At 39.7% G+C, this 17,750-nt stretch overlaps 2 protein-coding genes across 6 annotated transcripts; one reads left to right on the top strand and one right to left on the bottom strand.

The window, feature by feature from the left end:
- The first annotated feature begins 738 nt into the window (after positions 1-738).
- LOC135580968 (uncharacterized) lies at positions 739-6,346 on the top strand. Of its 2 annotated transcripts, XM_065101045.1 has the most exons (8): positions 739-952; positions 1,103-1,235; positions 3,055-3,158; positions 3,226-3,397; positions 4,241-4,381; positions 4,492-4,583; positions 4,659-5,251; positions 6,208-6,346. In XM_065101045.1, the coding sequence occupies exons 1-8, from the start codon at positions 852-854 to the stop codon at positions 6,216-6,218; spliced, it is 1,347 nt and encodes a 448-aa protein (XP_064957117.1). In that variant the 5' UTR covers positions 739-851; the 3' UTR covers positions 6,219-6,346. The 2 variants fall into 2 exon arrangements, with proteins under 2 accessions (XP_064957117.1, XP_064957116.1); XM_065101044.1 differs by lacking the exon at positions 6,208-6,346 and having other exon boundaries at positions 4,659-5,545.
- Positions 5,838-17,552, bottom strand: LOC103979512 (uncharacterized). 4 transcript variants are annotated; one of them, XM_065101038.1, is made up of 17 exons: positions 17,474-17,552; positions 17,318-17,392; positions 17,147-17,233; positions 16,968-17,030; positions 16,825-16,892; positions 16,392-16,505; positions 16,114-16,231; positions 13,331-13,368; positions 12,930-13,196; positions 12,715-12,769; positions 11,281-11,943; positions 11,115-11,206; positions 10,834-11,046; positions 7,183-10,753; positions 6,914-7,075; positions 6,661-6,806; positions 5,838-6,562 (listed from the first exon to the last, which is right to left on the bottom strand). In XM_065101038.1, exons 6-17 carry the CDS (start codon positions 16,407-16,409, stop codon positions 6,047-6,049), a joined length of 5,859 nt encoding a protein of 1,952 aa, XP_064957110.1. In that variant the 5' UTR covers positions 16,410-16,505; positions 16,825-16,892; positions 16,968-17,030; positions 17,147-17,233; positions 17,318-17,392; positions 17,474-17,552; the 3' UTR covers positions 5,838-6,046. The 4 variants fall into 4 exon arrangements, with proteins under 4 accessions (XP_064957110.1, XP_064957111.1, XP_064957113.1 ...); XM_065101039.1 differs by having other exon boundaries at positions 16,825-16,886; XM_065101041.1 differs by lacking the exons at positions 16,825-16,892; positions 16,968-17,030; positions 17,147-17,233; positions 17,318-17,392; positions 17,474-17,552 and adding an exon at positions 13,579-13,876 and having other exon boundaries at positions 16,392-16,411.
- Between the last annotated feature and the right edge of the window lie 198 nt (positions 17,553-17,750).

The following is a 17,750-nucleotide window of genomic DNA, read 5'->3' as shown; positions in this document are numbered from 1 at the left end:
CCAAATTAATAATATGAGTTATATTTATTGATTAATATCCTAAATCAAACTCTATTCTTAGTTAATATGTTCAACTAACATAATTTTTTTATAAAAAATATATTTATATAAATACATAAAATAAAAAATTATTTTTAAAAAAATAAAAATTACTATATAAAAAAATATAAAATATTGATTCGAGCCTATCAACGATGCAATAATATACATTAATCACTACATAATTGAAATTTACATATGAAAAGAAATCACTCTCTTAATGGTGCATTGTATCTGAGAAGATTACTGTGATGTCATTTCTATCAATCATGACATCCGCTCCGAATGATCTTGGCCGTCCATTCCCCCGCTGGTCCCCACAGCAATGCGGTCCTCGGTGGGTCAACATGATGAAGGACGATTCCGGTCCTCCGCCCATGGCTTGAGTCGGTGCTACCCCACTAAAATTTTCGCTTCCATGGCCCCAACGTTCCACGAGTCACCTTCTTCGCTTCTCACCTTCGGTGACCCGAACCAACTCATTCAGAAAACGCATAGTGGCAAACAATATTGTTTCGCTACCCGTCCCTCGCGATCTAACACGACGAGTGATTTAAGTGGGACCCACCACAAGGTCTGGACAAGTAAAAAGGTAGGTATGCAATTGGGTTAGAATGTTGGGGATTTATAAGAATAAAAGCAGACAGTCGGATTTCACTAGGGATGACCACTAGCAAACACCAGTCTCCATCAACAGGTTACCGTTGCAACTCCGCCCCCTCTAACAACGCTGCCCTCCTCCCCCACTCCGCCCTCTCTTTCTCTCTCACACGCTCACTCCATCTCCGCCTGCTATTACTACTGCAATCGAAATGGCTTCGGAGGCCAAACCGTCGGCCGTTCGAGCGGTCCGGAAGCTGATGGGAGCGGGCGCATCCGCCATCCTCGGCCGCGGCTTCAACTCCTCGAAATGGTTCGGCGTCTTCCGTTCTCTTCCTTCGTCGACTCGTCTCCGTCTCCTCGCTTCTTCTTTGCAAGATCGGGAGATCTCTTTCTTCTTTCTGGGCTTGTCGTGTGTCGGTCTCTCATCTTTCGGTTTGGGGTTTTCTGTATCCTCTTTCAGCAAGACGGAGGCGAAGATGGCGACGGCGCGGATAAAGCTGCTGCGGAACAAGCGGGAGGCGCAGGTGCGGCAGATGCGGCGCGACGTCGCCATGCTTCTCGAATCCGGCCGCGACGAGACCGCTCGCATCAGAGTCCGTACCCTCCGTTCCCATCCCCCATCTCGTTTCCTTCTTTTGTTAGTATTACGATCCGGATCTTGCGGCTGCCGTATGGATCCAAGATTTGGGGTTTTGCTTCGCTTGTTAGGTTTCGTTAAGGAAGAATGGGATGGGTTTCATCTACAACAAGAACAACAGGTCCTCTGTTATGACATCGAACTTGTTCTAGACAAATGTTTCAGACAACAAATAGGAATCACAAACATCTCAATGGCCATTGGGTTCTATTGAGTGCAATATCAAGTCAAAATAAGCTATAAAATCCTTTTTGGTCGTTTATAACGAAAAGTTTCTTCAGCTTCTGCATCTCCATCTTTTGTCATATGTTCTTAATTTAAAATGTAGTGAAGTAATTATAGAGATATTTTGTGCAGTTGATTGGACAAAAAGTTCAACATTCTTGAAAAGATGGATGGAACACACAAATTTTACTTATTGTGCCTTTTTTGTCTTTTACATATAACTTGCGTCTATGATTTAGGTCCAAGCTTCATGTCTAGGTTTTGGCTTTTTACAAAGCAGCAATTTAGGTTTGGGTTGTCAAGTGTCTTCTGTTATTGCTTCAACTTTGATCCAGACAAAGTATTCCAGCAACAAATGCACGACCTCAATGGACTTTATTTTTTGTTAACAAATGCATGACCTCACTGGACTTTATTTTTTGTTAACTGTGCTACTTATTGATTCTTGTGGTTATTTTTCATGAACATCTAATGATGGTGCCAATATCAACATCTTTTTGAAGATGACTTGCTTATTAGTCTCTCTAGGTGGATTTACATTAATCTCCAGCATTATGCTTTGTATTAGGTCTTATTAAATGCAGTGGAATCTTCAAATGTCAAAGTTCTTCCTCTTGAAACATACAACCCCGTCTGTAGAATAATTGTTTCTATTCTATTTAAGCAATATATTATGTCTTTGGACATATTTTATATACCTTGAAGTATCTGTCCGGTTTGAGTCTGATCAATATAACATATTTCTTTTTTACTTCTTGAAGCATCATCTGTTATCTTTTTTCAAATTAGTGCTTCTTTATCCTTAATCATAAAATATATATTTATGAAATATATATGTTCTTTCTGAAATTTTGTATGTTCATCAGAAAAAGATTTTTCATACCAGAGGCTCTTTTTTGAATGCAACATTATGCTGAATTTGCTATTCGGGATACCAGGTTATACTTGATTTTCATTTTCTACAGTGTAACTGTTGACTTGTCATTTATATTTGCAAGTGTCATCTTTTTTTCAAAATTATTTAGCATTCGCTTTCTTCTTGCCTAAGCTTTCTCTGTTGACTCATCCTTGTGCTAATTCATCTGAATCTGGTATTTAAAACTTGGTAAATGCCTTATAAATCATCGCATTACATGCATCTCATTTTGAATTTTTGCCAAGTTCTTAATGGAGTGACCATGCTATGTGCTGGTTGGATGAACTAGTCACATATGCAATTGGTCTCAAGTGCTAGGTGTTGACAACAGGGATATTTTTCTGTCAGTGAGCATTGTTGAGGCAATATCACTAGACAAATTAAAATTACGAAATCTTCTTTTATGGGTTTTGGTAGAGCTATAATGACTTAAATTTAAAATATTTGTAACAACAATTTTTTAAAAAAAAATTTCTGCCTTTGAATTTCTTGTTGTATATTATTTAAGTCAGAATCTGGTGAAGTATTTTTCAAATTTTTTTAATGCCTAATCAGAGATCATAAAAGTAACTGCAATACAAATTTAAGCAACAGTTTCTTGTTATGATATACTGATTCATCAATATTTTTGTAGGTTGAGCATGTTATTAGAGAACAAAATGTTATGGCAGCCAACGAGATCATTGAACTTTTCTGTGAGCTATTAGTGGCTCGCCTTCCTATCATTGCAAAACAAAGGTTTGTTCAATTTGCTTTTAGTCAACAAACTATATAGAAGTTATTCTAATTCTTTTCGTTATTTTAGGATTTGCCCACCAGATTTGAAAGAAGGTATTTCAAGCTTGATATATGCTTCACCAAGGTGCTCAGAAATTCCGGAACTTAGCAGAATTGTTCATATGTTTGAAAAGAAATATGGAAAAGATTTTGTATCTGCTGCAACAGATCTACGACCTGAGTCTGGTGTAAACTGCATGGTAACCACTTTTATTCTCCCAAGACCCATTGGTGATTATTGTATTTTTTACATAACATTTTTTTCTCTGCTGTCAGTTGTTTGTTTTTATAACATACTAGTGTTCGCCGACATTGTTCTTTAATATGGAAGAGGTAGGTACAATATCCCATCTGTTGACAAGCCTAAGTGTAAAAGAATGCCATGCTCTCATGAGTGCTGATTTCTTTTTTTTATTCATCCAACTTGCCCATCTAATTTGTCGGAGCAACACTATAGAGATGACTGTCCTGGAAAGTGCAAAATATATAAAAGGGGGCAGATTTATGAAAAGTATCAGGAGGCTGGTATAGCTATTTCACTGAGTTGCATGTTAGAGTAGCTTCACATTTCCGCCCTAATATTTTTGTGATGGGTTGTTGAATTTTTAGTTGTACGTGAAAATGAGTTGGCTAAATCATGAACCTCAAATGAAGCTTCCCACTCATGAGTCTGTGCTGGTCTAATTTGAAGGCAGGCTGATTTTTTCACATGCATATGTCGACATATGTTTCTATGTACTACACATTAGTGTATTATTGTGAATGTATACGTGCATGTACACAAATACTGTCCGATCACAAATATTTCTAATATCTATGATTCTATAATTCAATATACCATATCATTCAAGCTCGCGCTGATATAGTGCCAATACATAGCACATGCCACCCAGCTGGAAAGGTGGGGAATTAAAAACAATATAATGCCCCCTGCTGCAACACTGAATCTTCTAATTGTTTGATTTATTCTTATACTTCCTTTTGCATGCATCTATAATATATTTTTAACAAGTATCAAGTTCTTACACGTTCTCTATTTGTAGCTTATCGAGAAGTTATCAGTCAGGAAGCCAACTGGTGAAATTAAGCTGAAAGTCCTCAAGGAAATAGCAAAGGAGTATCGGGTTACGTGGGATGCGGCAGAGTCTGAGCAGGAGCTTCTCAAACCTCCAGAGGAAGCTTTAGTATGTTGCAAAAGCTGTGTGTGTGTGTGTTTGCGCCTCTGCATGTGTACTTGCTTACGATTGCATAGTGAATTGACAAAATTATATGAATATCTATTTTTAATTTACAGGAAGGACCATGCACCTTCACTAGTGGTGCAAGCTTCCCTGCTAAACCTACATTGCCACTACATGACATACAACCAAACGAACCTTATATCAGGTTTCATCTCTCCTTCTGTTTTAACCAATTGATAAATGCTTCTTAAACTTATTTTTATGCTGCTTTTTTTCATAGGCCTAACAACAACAGAGAAGGTTCTATTTTGCAATTCAATGATCCCATGTCGGCTGCTCAAGCTGCTGCAGAGTCTGCAGAGAAAGCAATTCAGGCTGCACAAGCTGCAGCTCATCTTGCCAATCAGAATTCTCATTCATTTGATCAGCCAACGCAAATGGACACCTTGATATGCAATCTCAACAAATTTAATCAGCCAGAGAGACTGCAGAGACAGTCTCTCAGTTCTTGTCAACCATATGGAACAAATGATCTTTCGGAAAATGAAGTCAAGCCCCCAGGAAAGTTTTTCAATTCACAGAGTTTCAATTGTTCAAACAATATGGATGATGACAGCATGGATACTGTCAACCTGGATGAGAAAAGAATACTGAGGAGGAACAGCTGCACAACACATACTGCACATTCAGACATAAAGTTTGATGATTCAGATGGACTCGAATCGGATACCGATGAAGAACTTGAGATGGATTCACCTCCTCTGGAGAGTCATCGCCCACCAAGTAGGCCTCCTCCTGTGTTGCCTTCGCAACAGGTTCATTCTGAAGAATCATATGCTGATAGTCACCAAGAGTCATCAAAGAAAAACTCAGGTACTCATGTTCATCCAAAGTTGCCTGATTATGAAGCTTTAACTGCCCGCTTCGAAGCACTAAAGTCGCGGAGGATCTGAGTTATACTGTTAAAACATCTACAACCGAGTGCATTCATCTCTCCTTCATTTACTGCAGACCGAAGCTAAAGCATCTTGATTGCATACTCTACAGTTTCCTCACATACATCTCTAGTTCCTTACATGTGTTCTGTGTAAGTCCCATTTGGCATCATACTAATAAATGAAGCTGTTCAATTTACATATTATAATAATCTCATAAAATTGTTATTCATGCGTCATTTGTCCATTATATACCTGTATCTCTTACTGTTCTCTATCATGTTGTCTTCCTTCTCATTATCAAAGACCTAAGTAATATTTACAGGAAGTACTCGCATATTCTGGCCAAGAGATTAGACTAACACCAAGTTGGCTCAGATGGAAGCTTTAGCACTGATTAGAAGATAGCCTTTGTTTTAGGAAATGGTAATCTTCATGGGAGCACTGTGCTTGTCTTGTGCATTTATAGTTAACATATTGTAAATATAATTCTAAATCGTCTACCCTACCATTAAAGACCATGGTTTATGGTGTTCCTCAAGGATTTAACACCCTAAGCATTATGCTTTGTTCAATAGATTGGTACTCAATACATGGTAGATCTCTAATCGAGAGAAGCTGCTGAAATCTACAGTATAAAAACTAATGATACAGAGCTTATGATAATAATAAACTGTAGGTGTTCTTGGATTTATTTAACAGCACATGCTTGTGGACTTGGAATCATTAGCATCTACTGAGTAGAACTTGACTTCTTTTCTGATCCACTGGTAGAATCTGTTTGTGGTTTTGTAGAATCAATTGATCCAGAAACAGTAGGAGTGTTTGATTCTGGTTGACTAATTATTGGCTGGTCTTTTGTGTCTTCTTGTTGCGCTGACTGAGTATTTTTAGGTACTTGTTGACTAGTTGATGAGTCATGCTGTTCTTGTTGAGGTGTTCGAGTTGAAGCTTGTTCACCTTTCGATGGGGTAGAAGAAACTGTTTGAGGACTATCTGCTTGTCGAAATGCCTCTGTTGCGACTATTTGAGGATCTTGCTGGGCCTTGTCAGGAGTAGATTGTTGAGCACCTGTTGATGTAGCCGGTTTTGGTTGGGTGCTTGGTGTGTTGCTACTAGCTTTTTCTTCTTGAGTAGTAGACTTGTCATCAACAGTGGTTCCTGTTGCTTGATTGGCTGGCGGTAGCTGTGGCCAAGGCATGGAAGCATCAGGAGAAGCTGGTGCTTTGGAAATCCCTGAAGTGGGTACCTGTTCGCAAAGGAAGAACAAAGGTTTGATCATCCAGCCTAATCTAATTGATTGCTTGAATGATTAATAATATATCCTACATAAGAAGTATAATTTACATCTGTATTAGTTTGAGTTGCTTGATTGGTGGCAAGATTGAGGGTAGGTGGCTGTGTTGTAGGGTTAGAAGAAACATCTGCAGATGGTGTAGTTCTGCTGGATGGAGAAGCAGATTCGTTGGAAGTCTTCCTAGTAGACGTCAGTCCTGTAATTTACAGCATGTAGAAATGTAAGTTGACTCCAAATAATTGTTGGGACTTACTTCTTGTGCAGCAGACTTTGTGTCAAGTGTAGCTTGATTGCTGGTTTGACCTTTATTGGATTCTTCTTTAGGTGGAGCTCGTCCAATAGAAGCCTGGGAAGGAGATGTAGTTATTGCTTCAACCTGATTTGGTTGCGATGAAGGCTTTGAAGTATCTGTTGGTGTTGTAGTTGTGCTTTGGGATAGAGGGGTTGATCCTTTTGACGTCAGTCCTGTAATTTACAGCATGTAGAAATGTAAGTTGACTCCAAATAATTGTTGGGACTTACTTCTTGTGCAGCAGACTTTGTGTCAAGTGTAGCTTGATTGCTGGTTTGACCTTTATTGGATTCTTCTTTAGGTGGAGCTCGTCCAATAGAAGCCTGGGAAGGAGATGTAGTTATTGCTTCAACCTGATTTGGTTGCGATGAAGGCTTTGAAGTATCTGTTGGTGTTGTAGTTGTGCTTTGGGATAGAGGGGTTGATCCTTTTGAAATTTCTATAGTTTGTCCAATAGAAGCCTGGGTAGGAGATGTAGTTATTGCTTCAACCTGATTTGGTTGCGATGAAGACTTTGAAGTATCTGCTGGTGTTGGAGTTGTGCTTCGGGAGAAAGGGGTTGATCCTTTTAAAATTTCTGAAGTTTGTCCAATAGAAGCCTGGGTAGGAGATGCAATTACTGCTTCAACCTGATTTGGTTGCGATGAAGGCTTTGAAGTATCTGTTGGTATTTGAGTTGTGCTTTGGGATAGGGGGGTTGATCCTTTTGAAGTTTGTCCAAGAGAAGGCTGGGTAGGAGATATAGTTACTGCTTCAACCTGATTTGGTTGCGATGAAGGCTTTGAAGCATCTGTTGGTATTTGAGTTGTGCTTTGGGATAAAGGAATTGATCCTTTCAAAATTTCTGAAACTTGTCCAGTAGAAGCTTGGGTAGGAGACGTAGTTACTGCTTCAACCTGATTTGGTTGCGATGAAGGCTTTGAAGTATCTGCTGGTGTTGGAGTTGTGCTTCGGGACAAAGGGGTTGATCCTTTTAGAACTTCTGAGGTTTGTCCAATAGAAGCCTGGGTAGGAGATGCAGTTATTGCTTCAACCTGATTTGGTTGTGATGAAGGCTTTGAAGTATATGCTGGTGTTGGAGTTGTTCTTTGGGATAGAGGGGTTGATCCTTTTGAAATTTCTGAAGTTTGTCCAATAGAAGCCTGGGTAGGAGATGTTGTTATTGCTTCAACCTGATTGGATTGTGATGAAGGCTTCGAAGTATCTGCTGGTGTTGGACTCGTGCTTTGGGATAGAGGGGTTGATCCTTTTGAAACTTCTGAAGCTTGTCCAATAGAAGCCTGGGTAGGAGATGTAGTTACTGCTTCAACTTGATTTGGTTGCGATGAAGGCTTTGAAGTCTCTGCTGGTGTTGGAGTTGTGCTTTGGGATAGAGGGGTTGATCCTTTTGAAACTTCTGAAGCTTGTCCAATAGAAGCCTCGGTAGGAGATGTAGTTACTGCTTCAACCTGATTTGGTTGCGATGAAGGCTTTGAAGTCTCTGCTGGTGTTGAAGTTGTGCTTTGGGATAGAGGGGTTGATCCTATTGAAACTTCTGAAGTTTGTCCAATAGAAGCCTGGGTAGGAGATGTAGGGGTTGATACTTTTGAAACTTCCGAAGCTTGTCCAATAGAAGCCTGGGTAGGAGATGTAGTTACTGCTTCAACCTGATTTGGTTGCGATGAAGGCTTTGAAGTCTCTGCTGGTGTTGGAGTTGCGCTTTGGGATATAGGGGTTGATGATCCTTTTGAAACTTCTGAAGCTTGTCCAATAGAAGCATGGGTAGGAGATGTAGTTACTGCTTCAACCTGAGTTGGTTGTGATGACGGCTTTGAAGTCTCTGCTGGTGTTGGAGTTGCGCTTTGGGATAGAGGGGTTGATCCTTTTGAAACTTCTGAAGTTTGTCCAATAGAAGCCTGGGTAGGAGATGTAGGGGTTGATCCTTTTGAAACTTCTGAAGCTTGTCCAATAGAAGCCTGGGTAGGAGATGTAGTTACTGCTTCAACCTGATTTGGTTGCGATGAAGGCTTTGAAGTCTCTGCTAGTGTTGGAGTTGTTCTTTGGGATAGAGGGGTTGATCCTTTTGAAATTTCTGAAGCTTGTCCAATAGAAGCCTGGGTAGGAGATGTCGGGGTTGATCCTTTTGAAACTTCTGAAGCTTGTCCAATAGAAGCCTGGGTAGGAGATGTAGTTACTGCTTCAACCTGATTTGGTTGTGATGAAGGCTTTGAAGTCTCTACTTGTGTTGGAGTTGTGCTTTGGGATGGAGGGGTTGATCCTTTTGAAATTTCTGAAGCTTGTCCAATAGAAGCCTGGGTAGGAGATGTAGGGGTTGATCCTTTTGAAACTTCTGAAGCTTGTCCAATAGAAGCCTGGGTAGGAGATGTAGTTACTGCTTCAACCTGATTTGGTTGCGATGAAGGCTTTGAAGTCTCTACTAGTGTTGGAGTTGTGCTTTGGTATAGAGGGGTTGATCCTTTTGAAACTTCTGAAGCTTGTCCAATAGAAGCCTGGGTAGGAGATGTAGTTATTGCTTCAACTTGATTTGGTTGCGATGAAGGCTTTGAAGTCTCTGCTGGTGTTGGAGTTGCGCTTTGGGATAGAGGGGTTGATCCTTTTGAAACTTCTGAAGCTTGTCCAATAGAAGCCTCGGTAGGAGATGTAGTTACTGCTTCAACCTGATTTGGTTGCGATGAAGGCTTTGAAGTCTCTGCTGGTGTTGGAGTTGCGCTTTGGGATAGAGGGGTTGATCCTTTTGTAACTTCTGAAGTTTGTCCAATAGAAGCCTGGGTAGGAGATGTAGGGGTTGATCCTTTTGAAACTTCTGAAGCTTGTCCAATAGAAGCTTGGGTAGGAGATGTAGTTAATGCTTCAACTTGATTTGGTTGTGATGAAGGCTTCGAAGTCTCTACTAGTGTTGGAGTTGTGCTTTGGGACAAAGGGGTTGATCCTTTTGAAACTTCTGAAGCTTGTCCAATAAAAGCCTGAGTAGGAGATGTAGTTACTGCTTCAACCTGATTTGGTTGCGATGAAGGCTTTGAAGTCTCTACTGGTGTTGGAGTTGCGCTTTGGGATAAAGGGGTTGATCCTTTTGAAACTTCTGAAGCTTGTCCAATAGAAGCTTGGGTAGGAGATGTAGTTAATGCTTCAACTTGATTTGGTTGTGATGAAGGCTTCGAAGTCTCTACTAGTGTTGGAGTTGTGCTTTGGGACAAAGGGGTTGATCCTTTTGAAACTTCTGAAGCTTGTCCAATAAAAGCCTGAGTAGGAGATGTAGTTACTGCTTCAACCTGATTTGGTTGCGATGAAGGCTTTGAAGTCTCTACTGGTGTTGGAGTTGCGTTTTGGGATAAAGGGGTTGATCCTTTTGAAACCTCTGAAGCTTGTCCAATAGAAGCCTGAGTAGGAGATGTTGTTACTTCTTCAACTTGATTTGGTTGTGATGAAGGCTTTGTAGTCTCTATTGGTGTTGGAGTTGTGCTTTGGGACAAAGGGGTTGATCCTTTTGAAACTTCTGAAGCTTGTCCAATAGAAGCCTGAGCAGGAGATGTAGTTATTGCATCAACCTGGTTTGGCTGTGATAAAGGCTTATCTGCTGATGTTGGAGTTGTTGTTTGGGTTAAAGGAGTTGGTCCTTTTGAAATTTCTATAGTTTGTCCGATAGAAGGTTGGGTAGGAGATGTAGCTAATGGAGTATCCACATATGTAGTCACCGATTCTACTTGATTTGGTTGTGATGAAGGCTTTACAGGAGTTGTGTTTTGGGTTAGAGGGGTTGGTCTCATTGAAGTCTGGGAAGCATCCGCTGCTGTTGGAGTTGGTCCACCGGACATCGAAGGAGCAACTCCTTCAGCAGTCCTCAAGTTGGAAGCCTGTCCAATGGCAGGTGTCACACGAGTAGCAAGTGTAATCCATTAGAAAACCTTACGTTCCAAGAAGTAGTTGATCTTACTTCAGAAGTGGTAGGAGACGATTGCTGCCGAGGCATTGAATCATCCACTGGCGTTGATCTTCCACTGTCGGACACAGAAGGAGCAGATCCCTTCGAAGTCTCTGTAGTAGACGTAGCTAATGGAGCACTTGCTGATGATGTGATCTCCTGACTAGGTTGAGGGCTCTTAATACCGGAAAGATTTGATTCTTTAGTTTGAGCTGGCGTCGAGACCTGTTCAGTGGCAGACAAGGCATGAACAAAGTTCTATCCATCCACCCAATCGAATCGGCAAGAATTACCGTGTAAGAAGAAGAACTCGCATCTTCTTTGGAAGTCTTCCAAGTTTGTTGTGAAGACTGGGAAGCATCTGCTGGTGTTGGAGTCGTTCCACCTGAGACGTAAGTGAACTTTACATCAGTAGTAGTTTGAGCTACTCGATCGGTGGCCGGCAGTGAAGCAACTCACCAACTGAACCTTGTGGTGTTGTCTGAGGGGGAGATGGAGTAGATTCTGGTTGGGACTGAGGTGGCGAATAAGGAACCACTTCGATCGACTGAGTTACTTGAGCTGGTAGAACGTAGCCAGTCGTCGAAGGTGACGTTCGATGAGACGTGAAAGGCAGAAGGTGAAGAGTGGTGGTGTTTTCTTCTCCGGCGGCGATCTGCTCCTTCAAGACTTCAACCTCGGTCAGTATCTCAACCACGTTGGTCCACGAACGCCGCTTTGAGATCGACTCCCACCACCTTCGCACGTTCTTCCTCACATCGAATAGATGGCGCCACTGTCGGGAAGTGGCGAGGTAGTGTGAGTTGGGGAGGTGGGAGAGGTCAGCGAGAGTGAACTTGTCGCCGGCCAGGAACTCGTTCTCGCTCAGCCGTTGGTCGTACACATCGAGAACGCTCGCCAGCCGCCGCTCGCTCCTGGTGATCAGATCCGGGTCGGGATCCACCATGGGCGTAGCAAATGCAAGGTGGAAGACGAGTTCCCAGCTTGGAGGATGGAAGTTGTGTTCCTCCAGCTTCAGCCATTGCTCGATGGAGGCTCTCTCAAGGATGTCTCTTCCCAGGAGATAACTGTTCCCGCGGTCAGCATACTTCGCAGAGATGTAGCGGCATAATGCTCTGGATTCTGCAACACAACTGGTCAGATGAGGCTAAAGACACCTGTTAGAATCGAAGCAAAAGTTTGAAGCCTAAACCTATTAGAATCGAAGCCAGATACACACCACCAGATCAATTGGTCGAGCAAATATAAATACACTTCCAATGTTAAATTTTGTGTATGGATGAAATAATAAGGTAAATAAAAGTTCACCAATGATACGTGGGGTGAATTAGCCTTCACCTCAATTCAATTCGAACCGAAACCGAACCAGATCAATGGTTCGACGATTCCGAACTGACCTGGAACCGAAGCCATACGGTTCAATTTTGAGTTTGGATCTTAGTAGAATAATTTATCTATTTATTTAGATTACCAATTGAAACTAATGGTTCAAACCAGAACCAACAAATTAAGAACTAGAACCAGAATTGTCTGGAGCCGATTTGGTTTCAAATTTGGTAGAACCAGAATAGATAGTTCCCAAACCAAAATCGATGATTTCAGATTCGTGGTGAGGGCTAATTTAACATAGTTCAAAGGGAACAAATGAAATTGAACCATAATAACAGTATTAAATTTGTTCCAAGTCCAAGTGTTTAATCTCTAACAAAAGAAAAAACGCATTAGCTCCTTTTTTGTGTTATTTTTCCTAAAACTACTGCAATGTGGATGTAAGGTTTCTTCTAGGCAGGCATGCATAATCTGTGGTTACATGGGAGATTGAGAAAGGAGAAAATGTTGACAATCCATAAGTTGAATATAGACTACTGTGAGTTTCATGAAAGAGTGCATTACCTAATGTGAAAGTGCTTCCATCTTCCACCACAGTGACAGGTGCTCTTGTAAAGGCCTGAAACCACATTCAAGAACTGAGGCAGATAAAGTTCCATGGAAGTGCATTGGAGCCACCAAAACTTCTGTTGGCTTGACGAATACATGTCTACAAACAACAGCTTCGTACTCCAAGCAATTTGATGTTCTCGGAGGAGCATAAAGGTTCATTTGCTTACCTGAAGGCTGAGGAATTCATAAGGCATGTGCTGGCCTTCATACATGTCGATGAGCTCGAACTTGACGTCCTTCTCGTAGAGGCACGCAAGCACCCTGGACACATCTGGTAGCATGGGCTTCCCATAGTACAGCTTCAGCGTTGAGGCCCCTGGCAATGCTGCCATAGATGAGACGGAGATACGCAACTTGGAGTGGATGGAGCAATGTGTGTGTGTATATATAAATGTATTTAAGGTTCCAAACTGTCGCATGAAGCAAAGCAGATGCTGCAAGAAACAGGTATATAGCCTGAGAAAAGGCATAAATGAAACCCTAAAGAGAAAGTGAAAAGGGAAAAAGGAAAAGGAGAAAGTAAATATAAGCAATGCCGGTTGCAGGTCTGAGTGCAGGTATTAAATACCTTCTGTTCTTCCTGTTCAAACCTCAAGTACTCCATCCCTGCGTTGGAAGTTAAGAATAAGTATGCATGAAACTTTGGCAGTCTTTTCTGATTATTGTCAACTTTTTTCCCCTCTCATTGTTCACTACTATTCGAAGAAACTTGTGCTTATGCAAAGCAGGAAAAGAAAAAGGCAAAGGAAGAACTTATGGTAATTATTCTGAAGTATGGATAGAGTTTGTGTCTAAAGCATTCAGAAAGCAATAAACCTCTGGCTGGATTTGCTTAAGCTGCACTGCACCTGTGTTATTGTACAGATCGTCTCTTGTAAATGACGACTGAGTTGCTGCTTGATCTTGTTTCTGCAGGGCTTATTCAAGTTGGGGTTGCAGCAAACTACAGATCTTTTTACCCATCACCATGCATGGAAAAGAAGCAGTGAGTTGTCACCAGTGCATGCATAAATCTTTTTGTAATGACTCGTCACCAACAGGCTCCTTTGCCATCATGACGACAACCAAGTGTTTACATCCCCCCATGTCAAGGGTTCTCCATAATATGCTTGACCTATTTAAGACAAGAATTGTATTCCCATAAATTCATAATTTTTCATACTATTTAACCAGTCAATTTAAGAATCTTGTTTCCAGAATAATGGTAACATATGTGTGATACATTTGGCCAAAGTTAATTTTTCCGTTAGATCAAAAGTAAATAGCTTATGCAAAAAAAGGTCATAAACACTTGAATTTCTACAATAAACATAGTTTCTTGCAGAAACAACTTTTTATACAGCAACATACCAAATAAATCAGGTCTGAAAAATGTCCATTGTGGATTATCGAATTGGGACTGAATAATGAAATTAGTTACAGCATAATCAGCTAGTCGTCATTTTGGCATCTGTTATTATGGTTTCGTTTACAACTCTAACAAATGATACTAAATCGTTACTATCTTTCAAAAGATTCTTAAATTTGTGTCGATCCTTCAAACCATTAAGCAAGTGAATGTTTTGTGTGGCATCTAAATACTAATATTTTGGGCATTATGGACAATCGTTACAGTAACAATTAACAAATTCTATAAGACTGTCCCTAATTTCATAAGGTATCAACAAATTGTCCCTCAGGTAAATTATCAGAAATTCTTCTATTACTAAGGCATTATGGGTAAAATTTAGAGTAAATAATGTTGTGTAAACTTGTATCATGTATCAAGAACATGCATGCACAAATCCTTAATATATAAAATATAATATAGGTCATCCATTCGGGTAAGAATTAAAAGATGGCAATGTCCAACATTACAACTCTACAGCATGCCAACCATCACAATATAGTTTCCTATGTCATGTCATTTAACTAAAAGAGAAGCTAAAACAACTGTTTAACAAAATAAGAATTGTTGATTTCCGAATTCATGTATTTGATTCATCAATTACACGGTCCATTTGAGAACCATTTCATTTGAACATTACACTGAAATCAGTTAATCATATCAGTTAAAAAAATTTCCAAGATTTTTGTGCAAGGATTTATTCACTAAGCATTCTTAGCATACACATACTGAATCTCTCTCTTGGCCATTCCAATTTCTATGGGATATAATAAAAGAATTGCAAAGCATATCGTGATGATTTCTCCTGTACTAGCTAAATTATTTTATAAGGAAATAACAAACCACTTGTGCGGTAAACAAATCAAATTCAACAAATTCAAAGGGTAAATGTGATCATAAAAGTTGATGAATGTAATTTTAAAAGCCACAGTTGGTAATAAGGGGTAAAATATAAAAGAACTCACCATTGCCAACAAAAAAGTCATACCCACATCACAACTTCTATATTTTCTCCCAACTTTGTTACATTCTCTTAGTTGTGACTTATGAACTCACTATATTTTCAACATACTCCAGCTACTTTTTGCTGTTTCCACTACAAATTCACTCTGAAAAGCCGGCTCTTGGTTCAGATCTGATTGTGTACTCATGGCTTCATCCACTTCCCTCGATTTTCTAACTAAGCTAAGGTATGAAGAGCCCTAAAGCAGCTTGGATTTGATCGATTCTTCACTTGTAAAAATTCTTAGAAGAACAATACAGATTGTCCAAATATCAGATCATTATACATTCCATTCTTTAGTATCTGATCTTAACCCCTCTTAAACCTAGGACAATCACGTAACTTCTAAGCTTACGGATTACATCACAGATATCAGTATTTTAAATATTTACCAATTAAAAAACAAATCTCAAGAAAATTGTCTAAATAAAATAGCTAGCCACTTGTTGATACTTCCAAATTCTCATAAAAACTCTTCTGGTGAAAACTTCTTGACATATTTTTAGCACCAAAAAACAGTGACAACTAATGGAATTAAGGAAACTAGTTATCAACAGGTAGCAGACTATATTATGCCAGTGTGACTATGAAAGAATGTTCTAGTTCATGCCTTAGTTGATAGGTTTCATGCAAGGATTGAAATATCATACCGTACTGGAGTTTCGAGATTCGCTTGGTACGGTACGGTACTGTATACCAAGCGGTATATATATATATATATACCACCCGATAGTGGGCAGTCCATGTACCGATCTGCTGACGAACCAATACGTACCGTCCGGTACGGATGATATTATTCAAAATTGAAGACCTTGGGTTCATGAACGCGTACAAGAAAAGTATAATACTAAATGACAAATTTGGGTACAATTTTTCAGAAACCAAAATTTGCACACACTGAAACATGATAATTAAAAAAAGAAGAAATTTGGTGGAAAGAGTATCAAAAGAGCAGAATGACCTTCAATTATCACATATGCAACAGTATGAGGGATAACCATCATGGCTGCCAGCTCAACTACGTAAATCAGCAATCTGAAGCCACTGTTCCACAGCATACCCATCCTGCAACAATTGTTCTGCTACAACAAAGTGAATAGAACTAAAAATTTGTAAGAAATAAAATATCAAATTGAAAGCATAGTAGTTTTCATAAAGTCATGAAGTTATCACAAACATGAACAAAACCTACAACACAAAGAAGTGAAGAAGAAAAAGAAGAGACACGCTAACGAATACCTTGATGAGGCCCAACATGGAGGCAAAGGGTCAGAAGCATCGATGTCCTTGGTGAGAATAAGCCTGCGGGAATCCCAAAGAGGCACAGCAACCAGCTCCATGCACTCTGTCATGCTGAGAACAAAGCAGAGGGCTTTTGGACATAGCAAACTCTTCTTGAAACGAAGTACATATGCCAAAACAAGCATTGAGGGCCTTCTACGAGGTAATTTTAGCCAAAACATACTCTGATTGACAAACTAAATCTTAAGTTAACTATTCCTTTCATTTACAGGGAAGTTTATTTTGAACAGGCAGACTATTGGTTGCACTTGGGTGGGAAGTGCAAATCATATGTATACATTTAATTCAAATTTCCTACATGTAGGTATAATCAATGCTCATACGATATTCACAGAAAGAAACATTGTATACTGGACCTATTATTACATACCCATTTTCAATCACCTAGGCTCAACAGTATCAAATCGCAGACTATTGTTTGTTCTCAAAACTCTGTGCCTAACAACAAAAGTTAAAAAAATTAAAACCAATTATTCAATAGTATCATCATTATCTACAGATTAATTATCTTACCTGAGTGCAATGTGTCGTATCTAGTGCTTGAGAACTTTGAAACGAGGAACAAACAGTTGATCCCTGTTAGCAGATCGACACACCGCAAGCAAAAGTTGGTAAAAATACCAGTTAAATTTAGCATGTGATTCATCAAAAAGAGTTGAACATATGTAAAGTTAGCAAGTCGAGAAAAATACCCCAAAAAACTGTGTCAACATAGGACTGCCCCTCTGCTGAACTACTCCAGAGTTCATCCATGCTGATGAATCTGGATAACCAATGGCCTATGGATATCAAAGGTAAAATTTTATTATCCAAGGATTATGGAGACCTACTTATTTCTTTGTGTCTGAAATATTGCAACATACACCAGCTGATGTCTGATATGCTGGATAATGGATGATGAGTCCTATTGAAGGCATATCTGAAGGTCTCTCCACGCCCTATTTCACATATATTAAATATTACACATGATATAAAAGCTCAATGTAAGTGAAAGTTATTTTACCCTTGTTGTGTGTTACCTGCAATAAAGTGTGCCCAGTCAAAGGAGAAGGATTTGATCCATCATTTATCTGGTCAAGTAGTTTTGAGTTGGGGTTCTTTTTAGTTTTTAAGGCCTTTTGCTCTTATAATGTCTGAACTCTCAAAATCTTTTACTGATTCATCCTTTTGGTATGAAGTTGACAAAGATAAAGGATCACGAGTCTCAAAAGCAGCTTCGTTTATGTCTTTTCCCTTTTGTATGATTTCTTCAACTTTCATGCTCAAGTCAGCTGAACATTTGTCCAAAAACTTATA

The sequence above is a fragment of the Musa acuminata genome, chromosome BXJ2-3, assembly GCF_036884655.1.
Source record: "Musa acuminata AAA Group cultivar baxijiao chromosome BXJ2-3, Cavendish_Baxijiao_AAA, whole genome shotgun sequence".
In the NCBI taxonomy this organism is placed as follows: Eukaryota; Viridiplantae; Streptophyta; class Magnoliopsida; order Zingiberales; family Musaceae; genus Musa; species Musa acuminata.
Note: the sequence above shows the minus strand (reverse complement) of the source record. Positions and strands in the feature narration are given on the sequence as shown.

Bases quoted from the DNA above. Each gene is read 5' to 3' on its own strand.
- LOC135580968 (XM_065101044.1), top strand. From the start codon at position 852: ATGGCTTCGGAGGCCAAACCGTCGGCCGTTCGAGCGGTCCGGAAGCTG. The intron at 3,159-3,225 runs GTTTGTTCAATT...TCGTTATTTTAG, and splicing joins CCTATCATTGCAAAACAAAG to GATTTGCCCACCAGATTTGA. The intron at 4,584-4,658 runs GTTTCATCTCTC...TTTTTTTCATAG, and splicing joins CCAAACGAACCTTATATCAG to GCCTAACAACAACAGAGAAG.
- LOC103979512 (XM_065101038.1), bottom strand. The intron at 13,369-16,113 runs GTCATTCTGCTC...CTTCCAACGCAG, and splicing joins TGCATATGTGATAATTGAAG to GGATGGAGTACTTGAGGTTT. The intron at 6,807-6,913 runs GTCAAACCAGCA...TGTAAATTACAG, and splicing joins TAAAGAAGAATCCAATAAAG to GACTGACGTCTACTAGGAAG.